We start from the raw sequence: 19,372 nt of genomic DNA, 5'->3' as shown, positions 1-19,372 counted from the left end.
CTTCTTCCCATTCTCTTTCAGAGCAGAAAGCAAGCTGAACTGTAGGAATAGGTGTTGAAGGCAGCAACTTGTTTGTCCCGTCTTCATTACAGACTACTGAAAGATGACACCTTTTACAGTGGTCTCCAAGGCCACTCTCAACTGGAGAATTTGGGAATGCTTCTGTGCTCCAGGGCACAGGTAAGTGCTCAAGGTAATGTCACTCCATGCTAAGGTGACACCTGGATGTATATCAACGTTTCTCCAAACCCTGTATCACAGAAAATAAATCAAGTTTCCCAAGGAAGCTGGAAGTCACAAACTGCTCTAAGGTCTCTGAGGAGGATACTCACTGCACAAGGACTTAAGATCACCACTCTTAGATCAGTGCAAATGTTGCTCTGTTTGGACTCAGCCTATGTCACACCAAACTGTGCTGTTGGTGGGCTGAGTATCCAAAGGTTTCCTTTCTGCTCAGATAATCAGAAACTGAACCCAGTGAGACTCTGACACTGGATTTCTAGATGTCTTATCACACATTCATTCCTCTTCCATAGTATTGCTAATGTGCTTTGTAGACAGCAGAAAAGGAGAAGACACTTTTGAATAGTTGCATTTCTCCCAAGCAATTTCAAAGACTAAAGCAATTGCTCTTTCTCTTCAAGGATGTAGTAGGAGCCAAAAATGTCACATTTTGTCTCCCCTAGCTAAGCCTGCAGCTAAGATGGTCAGAACTGAACGCTCTCTCTTGGGCAGCATATACATTATCTGTAATTTATGTATGCGCTCTGTGGCTTACACAGGCACACCAGCACCCACAGGATGATCCTATTTCAGCAAAAAACAGAATTGCTCTTTTTCCATCCAAGCCACTTTCAGAGAAAGAACCACAAAGTTGGATGAGAATGGTCCTTCAACCACCCCCCCCCAATTAGCTGTCTGCAAGGAATACTGTAAAAAGGGTCATTTAAACAGGTATAAGGGACACTCCTACTGACCAGGAGCAGAGCAGACTACAGTCACCCCACAGTGTCGGTGACTGCATGTGAGCTGGCAGATGAAGATACCAAAGTGGAGCATTAGGTACCTGTTTACCTTGCCCTACACATGCTGTGTAGTCACATAGGTAGAAGTTTGCTCCCACTAAACAGGCTGCCAGAAAGACTCCCCCAGCCTTTCGCTCACTTTTATAACTAGAATTAAAACTTAAGACCAATTCTGTTCCTAGTTTTTTTCCTCAAATATATAAACGGTGCCTTTATAGTAGTGATCTTTTAATCTGTAATATTTAAAATTATACCCTGATATTACAAGAGTGTTTATATGCATTAAGAGGAAAGCAGGTAAGTATGTGCAGAGCAGAAACATTTATTCAGAGAAAGTGTGTTTCCATTTATAAGAGAGTATAAACTGATTCTATGTAAACAACCAGAAAAACCACCCTTTCCCTAGAGAAAACAGGCACACAAATATTTTACTCCTTTCATAAATAATGTATTTTATTGCATATGGCTATTAAGGAGAGCATCCATGATCAATACAGACTAAATACAATACACTACTCTAGTTCCATTTATTCTGGTCTCCAGCAGCATCACATTTATCCTTATATACAGCGTGTACATTGGAAGACACAGCAAGATAAGTTAAGTCTCTTGTCATATCACAATAGCAAGAAATATATTTAACATCTTGATATCCAGAAACAATACGTACCCAAAAAGAAAACACTGCTTAATAACTGTTAAGGTTATATAGCAAAAAATATTTTAAATTTAAGGTAAGTCAGGCAAAATGTACAAAGACCCAATATACATTGTGAAGTTTTAGCAAACATAACATTTATACATTTTGGTTCCATTCTGTAAACTAAATTAAGAACGTAAGTATTGCATATGCCTTTGTGAAATATACAGGATAGAATTGACTATACTGTCAAGTTTTTGTTTGAAGATGTTGTATGCATTTTAGTAATTTGTTTTAGTGGCATGAATTCTTACTTGGTACAGAGGGCTAGTTCAAACTAAAAGTTCAAAACACGGGATTCAGCAGGCACCACACTCAGTGCTATAGGGAGGGGTTCAGACAGAAAATGCCAAAGGTATTTGGTTTTTTTGTGGTTGGTTTTTTGTTGGGTTTTTTTTTTTTTGGGGGGGGGGGGGAGGGTTTTTTGTTTTGTTTTTTAGTTCCAGATTTCAACAAGCAGCATTTTATAATGTCTTAGAACCATTTATAGTATTATCATTAAAAACAACCCTCAAACAGATAGATTAGATATTTAAACTGGTTTTAGATCCAATATTGTATTAGCCTATGCACTGCTGTGATTTAAGACCCTAAAAATTACACTGAAAAATAAAAGTGTGTCATGGGGCAGGGAAGGAATTTGTTTACATTCATCTTTGTCTTGTGATACAATCCTCAGTTCTAAAAATTCAGCATGTAAGCAGGAAGACTACACTGCCATTCATAGTATTTGTAAGACCTTGTCTTCCTCAGAAAAGAAAATCCCAAAAGATTATGCATTTTTAACAGTGAAGTACAGGTTCCACCCAGCACAATGATTTCAAAAAAAGGAAAAGAAAAAAAAAAAAGTCTCAAATAACTTAGTAACACTTACATGTCTATCAGAGCAGGCACTGGGGAGGTACCTTTAAAATGTATATGAACTCTTCAACAGATTCATCGAAGGAGAAAGAAGGCGCCGTGACATTCTGCTAGTCTGGTGCAACAGCTGTATGTTGCATTTGTGATGGTAGCCACCACACCACTCAGATTTTCAGGCTACTGGAAATGTGATGCACAGGTAGCCTCGAAAAGAACTCAGGATAAGTGACTACGATGGTTTTTCTTCCCTGTAATTACGCTTGCAGCTGCAATGGTGCTTTTGTGGTAGAAGGCAAATACCAGGACTTTCTAGATGGCAAGATAATACTGTGTTAATAGTAGCTCTTGAATCTGCCTGATACCCATTATCATCCCTGCATTCCTAGCATGCCTATATGGATTTTTGGTTACAAGAAAATGCAGCTAAGAACAGGGTTAGCTGACAAAGTGAGCTTGTAAATAGGAGAAAAGGCTTTTGCAATCTGAAGTACCTACATTAACACCTACATAGAGAGAATTAAACAAGTGTGTCAAAGGTACAGAGAGTTACCCCCAATACAGTTAGATGTTTTTAACCTACGTTGCTTCAGTTACACATTTTTAAATTATTAATTATTATTATTATTATATTTTCAACTACTCCGAATCCTCCGTCCAAGTCCTGTTCACAGAGTTTCATCCCATTTTAGACTTTTCAGTGCCCTGCTTCGGCTTTGTCTGAGAATTAAACCCTGTGGCTAGTGATTCACAACCCAGCAGCAGCAGCTGTACCTGTTGTAAGTTCAGTAAGGCTGATGACTGTTCTTGAGAGAGACTCAGCATAGAGACAGAGGAGGTCCTGTCGTACACCAACACTGCAAATCCGGCTTTACTTTGAACTGAGGTAGGACAGTGGTAGGCTTGAAATTATGCCAGTAAATACCAGATCTCACTGCTCCAGCAGGTGTTACAGAATCCCCTAATATGCCGAAGAATAAATACAGTTTGTCTTTGCAGAAAAAAAAAAACCAAACAGAAAAAACACAAAGGAAATGAAGGCGTTGGCCATTAGTTAAAGAGGCCCTCAGAAAAGTTCCTACGATCTAAAGAGCATCTCCAACTTCTGTCGAAACAGCAGCAAAATGATACCGTAGATGCCATGGACAGGAAATGAGTTAGGAAGGTTGTTCTCCCTTCCTCCTGGATTTGTTGCATGGTTTAGTCCACAACAGTTAAGTAACTGTCCGGACCAACAATGGCAACAACAAAAAGTAAACCTTAAGCAGCTTCAGTTACAAAAACAAAAGAAAAAACCCAAAAAAACCCAAACCAAACAAAAAAAAGCCCAAAAACACATATGCCGAGCAGCTTCTTTGAAAGTTGTACTCTGTTGTTTGAGGTCATGGTGAGAAAACTAACTCCTTCACTCTGAAAGGAAAAATAAAGAAAGTCAATAAAAGCTGCAAAAAAAAAATTAAAAATCATCTTTATGACTTAAACAACACAAAAAATATCACAGACAGATTATTCAGAATGTGTTTTCATGGGGGGAAAAGCTATGAAATAACTACTTTTATATTTGAATGCATCATAAGGTATGCAGAGGCGATAAAGGAAGGACTCCCCATTCCAGTACTACCTCCTTTTTCTAGAAGGTACCACACTTTCCAGGTGTGGCTCTTCAGACTAGCAAACCACAGGATACAGAACTGGTCAGAATACCAAACTCAGAGTTCAAATTGTGACCACCACTGTTTACATCACTGGAGAGGAAAAGATGTTGCAGAAAGCAGGTACAAACTGGTGGGGGTTTTTTGAGTCAGGTGAGTGTTACCAAAAACTCTTTCCAGACATTAAAAATACTAAGTTTCTTAAGGCTATATTGTTCTTGGGGAAAGAATCTTGTAAAACCATAAGGAAAAATCCTTCTAATGTAGTTATTTGGTTCTATAAATAGCTATTATCCCCAAAATAAACAAAAGTAGGTGTGCAAATGGAAGGAATCTTCTCAAGATTACTGACTACAAAGCTGCTTTAAACAGCCGAGGAGAATTATGCAGTAAAATAGAAACTGATTACAAAGTTACCCATCCTATTTTACAGAATGCAGTTGACTCCTTTCATGTTTTTTCACTGCAAAGAATTAACAGATAGCATGTGCCACTGCCATGAAGAAACCTTACGACACAACATTTAGATGATTTGTTAACGTGGTCATTAAAAATCAAATTTTCCTTAGGAAGTTGCTTATGGTGTAGATTTTCCCTGTTTGTTATATTTGGAAATATAACAAACCCTGTTTGTTCTATTTGGAAAGCAGCAATGCAAACCCAGTAGTGCAAACCCAAACATCAATGCTGTAAATATTACATGACAAAACACTGACATCCCTTTCCAAAAGGTGCCAGCTGAGTGGTAAATCCCGGTAAGATGTCAGGCTGCAACATTAGATTCATGCTGACTGCTATTAATCATGTCTAGTTCATCTAATATTTACAGCAATTTTTTTCCTGCTGTATGTTGTTGTCCCCAGATTTTACTCTGAAGATGTATTGCACAGGTTTTCCTAAACATTGGAATACAAATTCCTAAAAATAATTATTTGGAATACTATGGGAACTAACATTGTTACTCAGAAAAGTCTATAAAGGACATAACCCAATAATTTTAACTGTATTGATGCAAGAAGTCAGTACTCCTGTATATTTTTAATTCCTTTGGGATCATAAAATAAAAATAAACTATATATGAAACCTGGATGTAGACACATAGTGGTTATCCATGAAAGTTTCAGTTCATATAAGCTTTCAATAAACCAATACAAAGTCTTTTCTTTCAAGTCTACATACAAACAAAGGTTGACATTTTAGGCACATATGTGAAAATTGCTAAATTGCTATTTAATCTCTCAGAGCTAAGGTTTATTTAAGGAATTAGTCCTGCGGAGGTCAATTGGAGCCACTACGTGATCAGACACTTTAGGATATAACTTCAGATTTTATTTCATGACACAGCTTGAGATTAATTAGTAGCTTGCCAAGACCAAAAGGAAAGTACCTTGCTGTCCCCATACACTGCCATTTAATTGCTGCCACTTTTCTGATTGGAAACTAAGTCAAATCTACCCAATTGGTCTTCATAAAATAAGCTTCTGTTTTTTGGCCAGGGAAACTGTTTCAAATTAAAATTTTCAACTGGCTTATGATGCCATCAAAGGAGCCCCAAAACTGCCATTGCCACCCAGCAACATGCAGCAGGATGGAGAAGCTCTTAGAAGGCAGCAGAGATCCCTCCCTTTGAGGAAGAGTGACTTTGTTCCCATTTTTGTTCAGGGAAGCAGGATAAACGCATCATGTATGCAAACAAGTCAGTTTATAAAGATAACATGTTGACACTCGTATTGCTTTCCTTATTTTTCCTCCACAAAATGGAAACCAACCTGACAACTAAATTTAGCTTCCCAGAAGAGGCCACATGATAGTGAAAACCAAATAAAAGTTAAAAAAATATCGTGTTCAGATAGGAAAATTGGAGGAAGATATTTTTTACATGAAAAAAAACAAACAAACAAGAATGTATCCAGAAGTATGCCAGCCTAGGGCAGTCATCAGGGAGCATTATTAGCAACTGAGTAAACCTGCTGTTGTTCTCACAGCAAACCAGGTACTTTCCAGGCAGCATTAAAATGGAGAAGATAAAGTGGCTGATCCTTCAAACCACTTCCAAACTTGGTTCATAGGGTTTTGTAGGTGGAAGATGGCCCAATAGCCATAAGCCTAAGAGCCTATGATGCAATAAGCATGTCATGCAATGAGTCTATAATGCTGACCTGTAAATCAAATATAGTCTTGCAAATCAGCTTCACAGAAAACCTACTTGCACCAAATAAGTTGCAAGCTCCATTAAAAAGTAAAAAAAAATAAAAGAAGTACAATAACATCAATAGCATTTAATTTTTACTTCAGTGATTGGGATCTTAGTATCTCATCTCAGGTCAATATTCCACTTACACAGCAAATCACACCAGCATACGCTGTCCTTATGCAGGAACGAAACAGGGTTCCCACAGGACATGAGTATATTCCTTGATAATCACATTCCCCATCGGCACATAAAAATCAAAATACGTAAGTCCAGCATTATGCCAACACTGAAGTTTTCTCTTAGTTTTGGGCTGTATTAAGAAAAGCATTCATGATCACTGCCGAGTTTCCAAAACTACTTCAAGTCTTCTGATTCCACCAGCGGTTCTTGGGGAATAAATTGGATAATAAACACACGCACAAATTGCTAGAAATCTACCAAATACTCCAAGACTTGTTAAATATACTGTGAAAAGAACACAATGGTTAGTCAATTAAAGAAGATCTAGTCTGCTTATTAATTTTCAAAGCCAGTAAGCAATGAATAAGAATTTTCTTAATTCCTAAAAATAATTCTCATCTGCTAACAAGCACTCAGACATAAACAGCCATTCATGTGGCTCATGGCAAAATATGTTGCTGGGTATTCATAACCAGTAAATTTATTCCACTGGCAATGTGACTGCCAATGTGGATCAGGCATCAGAGGCAGAACCCCCAGCACTGCCCCGGGCTTCTGCCCTGACTGCAGGCAAATTGCTCGCTGGCTTTGTCCCTTTGTTTCCCTTCCCCACGCTGCCTGCCAAATCAATTAAGGCTCTGATCCCTCTAACTAACTTTTCCTGGAAGAGCAATCCTATTGATACAGCCGAAGCTGGAGGCTGACAACAAGTACATCTGTGGGCATCAGGCCAGGCCATTAAGACAATGCAGCCCAAGGAACCAAATCCCACCTGCAGGGGGATGGCTTTGGCTCCCTTGGCACCCAGGAGGAGATGTGTGGCACTGGGCAAGCCAGAAAAGTCAAGTGTCACCCCCACCAGCAAGCTGCACTGACCTCCCCAACCAGGCATTGTACCCGACTGGGCACCCAGCAAGAGATGGGCTTTGGAGAACCTGCCTGGTTTGTAGCCTTGCACCTCAGCAGGGCACCCAGGGCAAGTAAGTGTCCTTACACCCAGGGCAGTCAGTGTCAGCAAGAAGGTGGAGCAGGAGGGTAAGCAGCATGGGTCCTGAATGCAATGAACCCATGCCAACCTGGCACTGATGGCAGAGGGAGATGTTCTGAACCATGATCTTCAAGGGCTTCTTCACAAGAGGGATTGTAAGATACACACACATTGTAAGGTCACAAGTTTGGCCAAGCATCCCAATGTGAATAAAGCCTGACTGCTCCTTGGGATGCTGCAGTAGGTGCCCAGTAGGAGCCCAATTCCATCCTGGCTCTGGCCCTCGTTAAGCAATTTACTAAATGCTGTGCTTAATATGAAGTACATAGGTAACCCTGCTAAAGATAATAGAACATCTCAAGTGCTGAGCTATGGCTGTCTGCAAGTAATTCCAGGGCATCTGAGCTTCACTCAGTGAGACTGCTCCCACCAAATAAAGCTTAGCTGGGTCATTGTCTCAGGAAAAGGTTTCAAACAGAGCTTAAATATTCGCCTTACCAATACTTTGCAGGAAAACATAATGTAGTATGCTCTAATAGTTTACAAAACCCATGAATAATACCCATCCAAAGTAAAATGCTTCCATATGTGATGGGAAAAACAAGTTAAACCATGAAATGAAAAAGCCATGTTGTTATTATTTTTTTTTAAACAAGTCATGGTTGATCATAATTTGAGACATGCTGCTCCAAGTAACCAGGCTCCTTTGGTATGTTATTTCACTAAGAAACAGTATGTACTGTTATTTAGATACATTTCTGTTGTTTTACCAAGTTAGAAAAACAAGCATGGGGTTCAACATAGATTCTCCATGACAGATAATTTTTTTAAAAATCACTGTATTTCTTTAAAGTAGTAGCGTAGGGATTTGTGGCCACAGTTACCTATACTAAAATAAGCTTTTAGTACTTATAACTATTGTGTCAAATAATTAAGAGTCATAACACCTTGAATTGCATTAAGATAACCAAGTGGAAAAGATAACATCATTTAAAGTTGGAAATGAAACACTAAATCATCTGGGAAAAGATGCTGCCATGTCAGCACCTGCAAATACTCTTTTTTTGTCCTATCATACACACAAGATGTTAAAATGTTCACCTGATGCCACAGACAAGTCTGCCCAATTCCTAATGAATACCAAAGGCATTAAAAAAAATCAAAGTAATCTGTATTTGATACCATATATTTACATAACTAACACTTACTATACCAGGAATCTTACACCTGAGTTTAAGCAGCTAAGTCTACAGTAGAAGTACAGATGATGATGATGAGGGCTATGCCTAGTTGACTTCTGAATTTGATATAATTTGTATTTCATATGATTTTGTCAAGTTTCTTATAGGTTTTATAGTATGAGTAACTAAACATTAAAATGTAATTATGTGGAAAATACAGAATTAAACTTAGAAATGTCATTATAATGAATTTATAGCTAAAGTGCTGGTCCATAAATACATTTCCCCTGTCAATTATAATAAAAAGAGACACTTGAAATTTGAAATTAAGAGACTCCATGTGCTCACTTTTCCAGGGTTAATTTAATACAGTTGCTATTGTAGTTCTTAATTTCAGAGTTACAGCCACTCTACTGTGGTTGTTAAACAACTTTGTATAGATGTGATTTAATCCCATGATTAGGGATAAACTAAATTAGATGAAAAAAACCACAACAGCATATTACTATCTGAAATTCCTTAGTTACCCTCTCCCTTACACGTCAGGTATACAAGCACTCAAAAATATTACATCAAATTAAACAAATTTAAGCAGCTTTCTGTGAGCAGACAAAATGCTAGAAATAATGTTTAGTCCTTTTGGCCTTCCACTGGGAGATGGTAAGAGGGACAGAATCACACAGAGAGAAGCAGATGTGGGAAGCTATACTGAAAATTTGCCACTGAAGAGATTAATCCAGAAAGAGTCACTCAGCAGTTCATGTGCACAGGATTCAGTCATCGTGGAGCAAGAAGTCACGTTCCTTGTTGATGGCCATTTCCATGCAACTGGAACTGCCCCCTACCATACAAACCACTGCAACATCCCTTTATCAGGGCAGCTTCAAAACCCAGCACTGCAAACGTGGTCTAAGTCAGGTGGTTGTTTTGATTTTTACAGCTCAAACTTTCCACCATGCCCAGGAACAGACCGACAGGAACACGCACAGCTCCAAGGATGCTACTCAGCATACCAAGTGATGCTGGAAGTTTCTTAAGAGGCAGAATTTTTGTGAAATAACATGCTCACCTTTAAAGTGATGTACAGGGAGGGAGGAAAAGATGGGTGACTAATACACTGACCTACCAACCCGATCAGCAGAGACACAACAAAAACAACTGAATTAGCAGGTCTGCCCCTGCAGCATCCACTAGGCAATACTCAGCTAACTTCTGGCACCTCCAGTGTCCACTTCTGCTCACCTTATGAGGAGCTGGAAGGACGAGCTCCTTAAGAGTCAAGGAGAAGAAACAGGCACTCACTTTTAAGCAAGAATTCTTCTGCCCTATTTCACGTTGGGCTCAGATGCATAGGAGTTATGAAAGATCTCAAAGTCTGTGAGGTTTATGACTTAGTATGCATTTTAGCAGCAGAGGCCACATCCTTTTACACACCTTTAGAATTACTGGGAAGTTTGATGAGATGTCAAAACCATGTTTGTTCTCCTTCTAATACACATCTTTAGTCACAAATAAGGGCAAGCACTCTAGTAAGAAGAGCTTGATATTCTGATACAGCTGCTGACTCAAATGCCATCAATGTTGGTGGACCTATTTCAGACAGCTAACAGTGAGGTGAGGGGCTGGGGGTAAAGAAGCACAATCATCAGACATGTAGTTAGATCCACAAGCAAGAACCTGGCTTTCATTCTACATATCAATGGCCAATATTGAAGTCCAAGATCTTCATCTAAGGCCTCCATCCACATGCCAGAATACATAGTGCTCTCAGAGAGCTTGAAAACATGCTTTTTCTTTTTCTCACTTGGGAGAAGAAGCAATCTTTTCCAGTGATTAAATTGAAGAACTATGCATATTAAAAATTTAAATATTCATGGGAACATGTTCATTCTTCCTTTCCACTACAGCGGACATCTAATTATTCCTTGAAAAAAGCTTCCGTAACAGAGACTGAGAGCACTCTACCAAAGCATATTAGGCTAAGGTGCACCAGGGATGGGAAGTGGGGGAAAGAGGACTGAGATTTTTATTGTTGTTCTTCAGCCAGACAGGTACTGGATGCTGGTCAGGCCTGGATGAGTGCTCTAGTCACATAAATATTGTGGCTAAGGGAACGGAAACACTTCTTCCAGGCACTCAGTCAAAGACTGATCCCTGCCTCCTATTGCTGCCAGAACAGCTGAGGCACCCAGTGTCAAAAGAGGTTTCAGATTTACAATCCCTGTGTAGAGACTACAGCATTCACCCATCCTAGAGGAAGACATTTACAGGGTGCAAGAATAATAATCCCCTTTTGTACATTCTGAACCTGCCACATGTTAGCTTCATGCCCCTGATAAGGCTGAATTCTTACTTCCCATGTACAGTTAAGACCTACAAGCCCACGTATCATCACCCATCATCCTTCCTTGACTCTACACCTTAAGAAATGGAGACACACAGCCAGAGGAACTGTAATTCCCCTGTACGGGAATCTCCTATCAGCACCCTAAGGGCAGAATGGAAATGTTCACAACCACATCATCCTAATATTTCTCTAAAATCCTGCAAAACCAGGATGAAAAGCTCTGTGATGCTTTCTGTAGAATTTCTGGGAGCAGAAAAGCAGTGAGTGCTGTATGCACCCTCAAATGGCTCCTAACATTTTGAAGGAGAATCAGTTGCACTATGCACAGGGACTGCGGTAGAGGGAGGGAAAATATCTTCCTTATGAAAAGAGAAAAAAGTATCCACAGATGTCCAGTATTTCTCATCAAAGCTTTATTTTGGCCATTTACTTAAAGTTTGGTTTTTAGAACAAAAGAAAACAAAATTAAAAAAAAAAAAAAAAAAAAAAAAAAAAAAAAAAAAGGAGAAAAAGACATATCCTTTTTAAAGTAATTTCCTAATACTCTCTTAGTATTTGACACAGATAGATCATACAAGTTATTCTCATTTTAAACAAACCTTTTTCAGTAGTTTTTCACAGTTTTTTTTTTCTGGTGTTTTTTGGTTGGTTGTTTTTTCAGTGGTTTTCTTTGTTTCTTCTGTCCAAGTTTAAAGAACAGGTTAGGATCCCTTTTTCTCACTAGAGGAAGAATGAGTTCATGTGTTTTGGGGAATACTGCTTATTAAAAAGAATAGTTTGCTTTCTCAATTTTGCATCTTATGAAGTACCACTACTGAGGCATTAAACAGCTACATATTTCACTTGAGCAATTAATCCTGTTGCATATAATACTACTCCTGTTCTTTTAAAACCATGTCTTGTAGTTCAGAGTTGTTACTACAGTAGCACAAATCAGGTTAAGCCCTTAACCTTTCTCCTTTATTAATTCCAGTTAAACAATAACTCAAGCTTCTATATACAAGTATTTGGATCAAAAAGGAGTAATATATTTCCATGAAAAAAGCTGGTTTCCTTATTTTAAAGGGGCTTCGGGGTTTTTCTATTGCTGTTGTTGTAAACCTCTATTAATGGAGCCTATAGTGCCAAACACTGTACAGGCAAATAAAAACAGTATATTTTTCTACTAACCATGGCAAATGCATGGAATAGAGCTGTGATTATGACTTATCAAATGTATTGCTTCTGCTAACAACACATAGAAGAAACAAAAGAATAAACAAAAACCACAACACATACAAAAACCTAAACAAAACAAACAACAACAAAATAAAAAAGGAAACAACACTCCAGAAAAAGTACTTGGAAACAACACTGCAAAAATAATTTGGAAGACTAAATTTTTGAGAAAAACTACCTATTCCAACCAAATCTGGTAAAAAAGTGGCCTTCCTCATGCTACCAAAGCACTTACAAGCTTTTTATGATGAGAGGAACTAAAAGACAAGCGGAGCCTTACTGGTGCATCACATGTCAGGGACATGGCTCCCAGCTGCCACTCAAGCCATGAGCAGCATGTTTGCCTCCAAGCAGAGCAAGCAATTGCTCATTGCATCACCCCAAGCACGTACCTTCATTTCATTTGCAACACAGCTCAGTCCTTACTCTGCTTCTGACACCCAAACAACTCCAGTGTGATCACCAGGTTCAACACACTGTCAGGGACACGCCACACAACACAAAGATGAGAAGCTATCTATTTTCTGTGAATTAGTTGTTTTTTTTAACCCTTAAAAATATTTCTGTAGTGATATTATTTACAACTGTTTGAATTTCAAGTTTAGCTTATCACCAGTGAAAACATCTATGGATCTATTTCTGCTCATTGGAGTTACAGTTGCTGTTTTATACAATTGTATCATAGAATACATCATAGTTCCATCATCTAGTTCCAACCCTCCTGCATGGGCAGGGACACCTCCCATCAGACCAGGTTGCTCTAAGCCCCATCCAACTTGGCCTTGAACACTTCCAGGGAGGAGGTAGCCACAACTTCCCCGGGCAACCTGTGCCAGTGTCTCACCACATAAGAAAAGAATTTCTTCCTAATATCTCATCTACATCTACCCTCTGTAAGTCTGAAACTGTTTGCCATATAATTATCTATGTGTCTTGCTGTATTCAGCTATACTCTACCCCTGTGGCATCTGTGTAATCAATCAAAATGAAAATGCATAAATTCAGTCTTAAGATTTAAGTAAAGCGAAAAGAGCAACAGTTTTGGATACTCAGAAATTACAGGGCTTTGTTTTGCCCTGAAATAAGGCAAGTGGGCTCTGCTGATAACCACGAAATCCTGAGCTGTGAGCAACATTATTACAAAAGCCACCAGAGAATTTACTGCACTTCTCAGAGATTCCCTGCTGGTCTGAGGCTAGGTCTCCCCCCCCGAGATGAGTAACAGGGGACGATGCAAACCTGGGCCTTTGTCTGTCATCTGTGCACTTAGAAGGTGAATGGAGTGTCCATGCCATGAACCCAGGTCCTGGGAACTGTCCTGGTCCCGCAGTTCAGACTTGGGATTTGGGACACAGATCCTGTCCAGAACCAGAAGAGTTGAGTTTAACCAAATACTTTGTAGTAACTCCACAGAGAACAGTCAGAACATCTTAATCCTTTCCCCAGGTACTCAACAGGGCTATGATCATCCCTTCAGATAATGTTTAGAAACATACTCCTAACCAACTCCTTAAAGACCATGACCTGAGCATTCATTAACTTTCCTGGGGCTGTAGGCATGCAACCCACAGCCATGTCTGGCACTGCAGGTCCTGTATGAAAGCTGGATTCACAAACAGAACGAGGCACCCTGTCCCTGTTGATTTCAACACCTTCATCCATTTGAGCTTTAATACAGACAACTTCACATCAACTCACTGTATCTTCTTGAAAAAAGCCATTCTCCCTCCAGCACAAACCCCCAGCAGCCTTTTCTTACTATTCCTTGATAAATGGGCAAGGACATACCCCCTAATAATCAAAGCAAAACGGTGTCTCAAAGAATGTTATTTGTAGATGTCTTACTTAGAAACCAGACTGTATTCTCCCTTGCATCAAATGCATTTCTCAGAAATGCTAGAAAAATAATTTAAAACAACCAAAACATCTTTATGTTTCCCTTTTAAAACAAACAGGGACACTTGTAACTTCCTGCTCTGAATTTCATCTCAGGATGACTTAGCATTTCTTTCTGAAGTTGTTATGGATTGTATCACATACAGAAGTCAGTATTATATTAAGACATGAAAGGAGAGGATGTATTTTCATCACATGGGCATAATAAATGTCATCCACCTATCACTCCTGGAGGCTAACTAGGTTTGAAAGCAGAGGCAAAAAGTTTAGCAAACTGTTTTAAAAACTAATTTTGGTGTTAATATTTATCTTCAGAGAACACCAGTTTAAAACCTGGAAGGTGGTCATAAAATAACCTGTGATAACAGAAAGCATATAGAATAACTGCTTCCTGTCTTACTCATGCTTTACTTTCTCTCTCAAGCAAGAAACCTTGTAATGAATGAATGGGATTATTCCCAGATCCACTGGATGCGCCTTGAATCCTCTCCATTCAACAATTTACTGCAGAAATAAAAAGTGAAGCTCATCACTTACATGCAATATTGCTAACTCCAAAGCAAGATGCACTTTCTTCTTTAATTACAAGAGCTCTCAGTAAATATTTACACAAACAGAGCTGTATTCTACGGTTTCACCAGTTCTGGTTTCACCTCACCAGTGCTCTCATGCAGGTGTCTTTGTTTTGGTTTGTTCTATGACCCTCAGTTGTTGCTGGGTAAATATGTTTATAAGCAACCAAGGGCACTTAATTTTCTTAAAAAGGTTTGCCAGTGGCTCACTAAGCATTTTTGAAAAATACATTTTACTTACAGCAACATATCTGACCACATGACTATATAACTGAGACTTCAACTTTTCTGAAACTAGGCTGCTGGTACTGTTTCTATGTAACAGATTAAAAAAAAAAAAAAAAAAAAAAAAAAAAATCTTTTCCTTCTACGATGAGACACTTAGGAGTTCAATTCTAGCCCCACAGTGCTCAGCAGAGAACTCCCCAAGACTTCAGGGAGGCTTTCCACTACACAGACACCTGCTTGTATTTTCTCCCATTGCCAGCATCCCAGCTCTTTAAAGCTGCTTCAGACACCTCAAATAGGTATGATGAGCACTCAGGACATCACATTAAGGAACTGTAATGTCATGTAGCATGCTGTGCCAAAGGAGAGACTTTATAAAGCTAAGATGCTATTCTGGGAGGATGTTCTGCAAAGCATGAAAAAGCCAAGATCACAGACAATATATATGAAGAAACACTTAGCAAAATACCAGTCTTTCCCCCAAGGCATCTGTGCCTTTAAAGCCCCAGTTTGCTTCCAAGTGCTAAGGCCCTGATATCATTGCCTGTTCCACGTATTGTGACTGACCAGGAAATATATTGAAAAGCATTCAGCCAACAGTGCAGCAGCTGCACAGCCAGAGAAAACACAAATCCCTTTTAATTTCACATTTACTGAACAAATACAATACGCCATCAACTAACTAGAGAGTACAGTCCAGGTCAGGCACGACTACTTAGCTACGCCAGCTGATCCACATATGAATATTAGTTTCATTTCAAGTCCTTTTGCTTAAAATAGACTCCACACAGGCCTGATCTCACAAGCCACAGACCTCTGGAAGCTAGATGTTTCACTAATGCCAAGCATATAGCCTCCCTCTACACTCAGGAAGACAGGTTTGTGCCAATCTCCAAGTCTGAATTTAACCAAACTCTTCAATACCTTTGGGGTGCCTGTACCATTTCAGTGACTCCTTAGGGGAGCCAGATCCTTATTTTAAGAGGACTCTTTCAGTTGGCTCCTAAGAGGGTGAAAATGAGGTGTCTACAGACTGGGACAAACCTCTCAGTTCTACATAGAGCGTAAGAACACTGGCTAGATGAAAAAAACCCACCACACGTGTGGAAACCTGAAATGAATACAGACCCTTGTTGTATACTGGAGATACCTGGGCTGAAATCTGCAATACAGAAGGAATTAAGCAACTTCACTCAGCACACCTATGCTAAGGTACCCTATGGTAAAGCCCTGTGGTGCAGTGGCAGCCTTAGAAGATATTTCTGCCAATTAACTATAGTCCTGTGTCCACCAGACCAAAACAGGACCCCAGCACAGCCAAATTCCACAAAACCTGTTTGGAAAAACACATCTAAACGTCCTCTTCTGGAATATCCTCTGTCAGCTCGCAAATATAATCCCATTCCATCTGTGCTAAACAACCCTCACAAAACTTTCCTGCAGCAATCACAAGATGCCTATTTACGAGGAGAAAACAACCAACCAATCTGAGGCAGTAATAAAAATTATAGCAACTTTGACAATGTCTTCCTCTTAGATGCCTCAGCCTCTCCGACTGTCATCAATAAAGTCTCTTCAGCAAAAAAACAAACAAAGAAGCCAGATTCCCTCTGTCTTTGAGACAGGAGACCACAGATACACTTTCCTATACAGCAGGAGTAAGACTTGGGCAAGATCACTTAGCTATTTCCGTAGTCACACATAAAATAAACCAAACATGAACAGGCTGTAAATGACTGGTTTCTCTGCACCATGGTTTTCCAAGTGACAGTCCACTGACTACTTTATACTGTATCAGAGGTACTTGTTTACAGCAGCTATTTTTAATTAAAGTACAAGGGAAAAATTAATTTAATTCATTATTATTATTCCAGAAAGATATTACGTAGTCACAAAGGACCCAAAAAGGGACCTTAGACAGTCCATGAGAAAGAGAAATGGTTCCACACCTCATTACTAGTATCTCATCATTGCTATGAAATCCTTGAAAACCTCTGTCAGATTAAAAGCTACCACACTGCAGAAGCAGCAGAGAAGTTTAAGAAAGGTGCCACCATATATACCAAAACAGACACACATACTCCTGCAGCATCTGATCCAATGAAAAAAAACCAAACAGAATTTCAGACTTAAAAGACAAATGACAATGCTGTTCATTCCAACAGTTATGGTCATACCCCATACTAAAATGGGCACCACTTATTTCAACTGTTTTTCCTAAACTAGATCATGGAATTTAGACAAGCATTCCCCTCTCCTGAATTAACAAACAGTTATGAAACACAACTTTTTACCATGGTCCTTTTTGGTTTTATCTGATGAGGCAACAGGCTTCTACGTATCAAATAGAATTTACTCCCTTATTCAAAGTAAGAAATTTTTGTATCTGATTGTTTGTACCTGATGCAAAAAGTGAGTTAACATATTTTGAGATGTACCAAGTTGTGAAATGATTCTCAAGACTACAGAAACAAAATTAAGATCTTACTCAGGTACACACACATAAAAACAGTTACACTCACGTAAGTAACATAAAGTCACTTCATAGTTCAATGAAATAATGGATTTACATTATTAAAAAAATGCACATAATTTAACATGCAGTTTCAATAAACTTCTTATTTGTCTACAGAGTGGAACAAGTAAGAGTCAGCTGCTAAGGTAGCTTTAGAAGATGTACGGAGAAATATCTCAAGAAAAAAGAGAAAAATTAGTGCCTAATAAAGGGGATGTTAGTAAACTAACAAAAACCACTAAGAACTTCAGGGTCAAGATATTCAACTAAGGATGAGATGTCTACACTTCATTTCACTCAGAGTGGAGAGTCTGAAGTTGTCTTCTGTGCACCAGTCCTCAAAAGAGCTCCCTATTTCCCAGGTACATGCTCTAAAATTCCAGCTTGCTTTGTTTGTTTTTTAAATGCAGCATCTGCTTCTTCTGTGCTCAAATGGAGGAAACAGAGCAAGTTGCACTATAACAATATGGAAATTATTAGTAAAAATCAAAACAATTATAACCACTGGAAAAGTAAAAACAAGTAGAATTGAAGGCTGAATCTACATTATCAAAAAAACATATAAATAACTCCTAATACATTCTTTAAAAGTAGCATGGTTGAAATGTTATCACCTTGGAAAAGCCAAAACAGCCAATATATGAATACAAAGAAAATGGAAAGCATATATTGAGGAGTGAAAGGAGTAGAAAATGTAGTATTTTCTCTATAACAACCTAGCATCCCCATGGCCAGTATGGCAAGTTAAAGTTTGCTGTGTTCATAACTGATGAAGATGACTCAAGACTTAGGGAATCATTTCAGACTCACAGAAGAATCTCTAAATGGCCTCTCCCATCAACTCCATCAAAGAGCAGTGTGGTGTCTGAACCTCTTGCATAGCTCATTCACAGCACAGACCACCTCCCTCTGCATCCAGGCACACCAGTGCAACCCTGCTCACTCAAGCTGCAGTATCTACATCTATCCTGTCTGCCTCCTACCATCATCAAGTATACATGTATTAAAATAAAAGTCCATCAATGTATTTCCTGAGGGCTTAATTCTAGTTCTACTAAAAATCAATTTCTAAAGTCCAGCTATTTAACTACTATCAAATTCTGACTTTTTTATTATTATTATTATTAGATGGACCATCATCTTATCATATCTTACAAAGCTTTCAGTTTACTGTCACTTGAACATTCATACTAACAGAAAACAAATTAAGAGAAGACCTAGACTAGAAATCATTTACAGAACTGAAATACATTGGTCTATTTGTATCTGGAAGTCATCCTATTGGCTAACATTCAACAACTGAGTACTACCAATTTATTTATTTAGAAACCACGCAATCTACTATTTATTTTAAAACACACTAGTTAAAGTTAAAAGCTTATATTGACAGGATTTTCATTTGACATTTAAGTTTAAAACAGAACAGTGTAGTAAGCTACCCTACAGTAGATATCAAAAAGCAAGCAGTATTATCCGAGCACCCACTGGTGCGTATCAGAAGCTCCTGCTTGTATTAGTGACAGAAACTGATAGACTGTTTGGTTTATAAAGTCATTAAGTACTGACCAGTTTAAGCTTATGACAAATTGTCTCAAGTATTCTGTGCCTCAGGATCATATATATATATATATATATATGTGTGTGTGTGTGTGTTTATTCCTAATGCTCCTCCACAACTACTGTTAAAATCATGAACACTTAATTCTGTAACTTCTCCACCGAAGGCATTGTGTACCCCTGCATTAAGTTACACAACTGTGCTTTTAAATCCAAATACAAGTGTTCAAAGTTTTACACTAGATCAAAACTAATCAGTTG

General features: G+C 38.7%; 1 protein-coding gene across 2 annotated transcripts in view; it reads right to left on the bottom strand.

Annotated features, from left to right (window-relative positions):
* Nucleotides 1-1,451: 1,451 nt before the first annotated feature.
* Nucleotides 1,452-19,372, bottom strand: part of IRS2 (insulin receptor substrate 2) — a 36,734-nt gene continuing 18,813 nt past the window's right edge. Inside the window, exons 4-5 of one of the 2 annotated variants that reach the window (XR_003987173.1) lie at nucleotides 3,358-3,993; nucleotides 1,452-2,895 (exon numbers count right to left, since the gene is read on the bottom strand). Coding sequence is in view for 1 of the 2 variants with exons in the window: in XM_030444375.1 (XP_030300235.1) it covers nucleotides 3,989-3,993 (5 nt within the window). In the remaining variant the exon portion in view is untranslated. Of the gene's footprint in view, nucleotides 3,994-19,372 lie in introns of both variants that reach the window. The other variant, XM_030444375.1, reaches the window with a different exon arrangement.

This window comes from Calypte anna, chromosome 1, assembly GCF_003957555.1.
Source record: "Calypte anna isolate BGI_N300 chromosome 1, bCalAnn1_v1.p, whole genome shotgun sequence".
Classification (NCBI taxonomy): Eukaryota; Metazoa; Chordata; class Aves; order Apodiformes; family Trochilidae; genus Calypte; species Calypte anna.
Note: the sequence above shows the minus strand (reverse complement) of the source record. Positions and strands in the feature narration are given on the sequence as shown.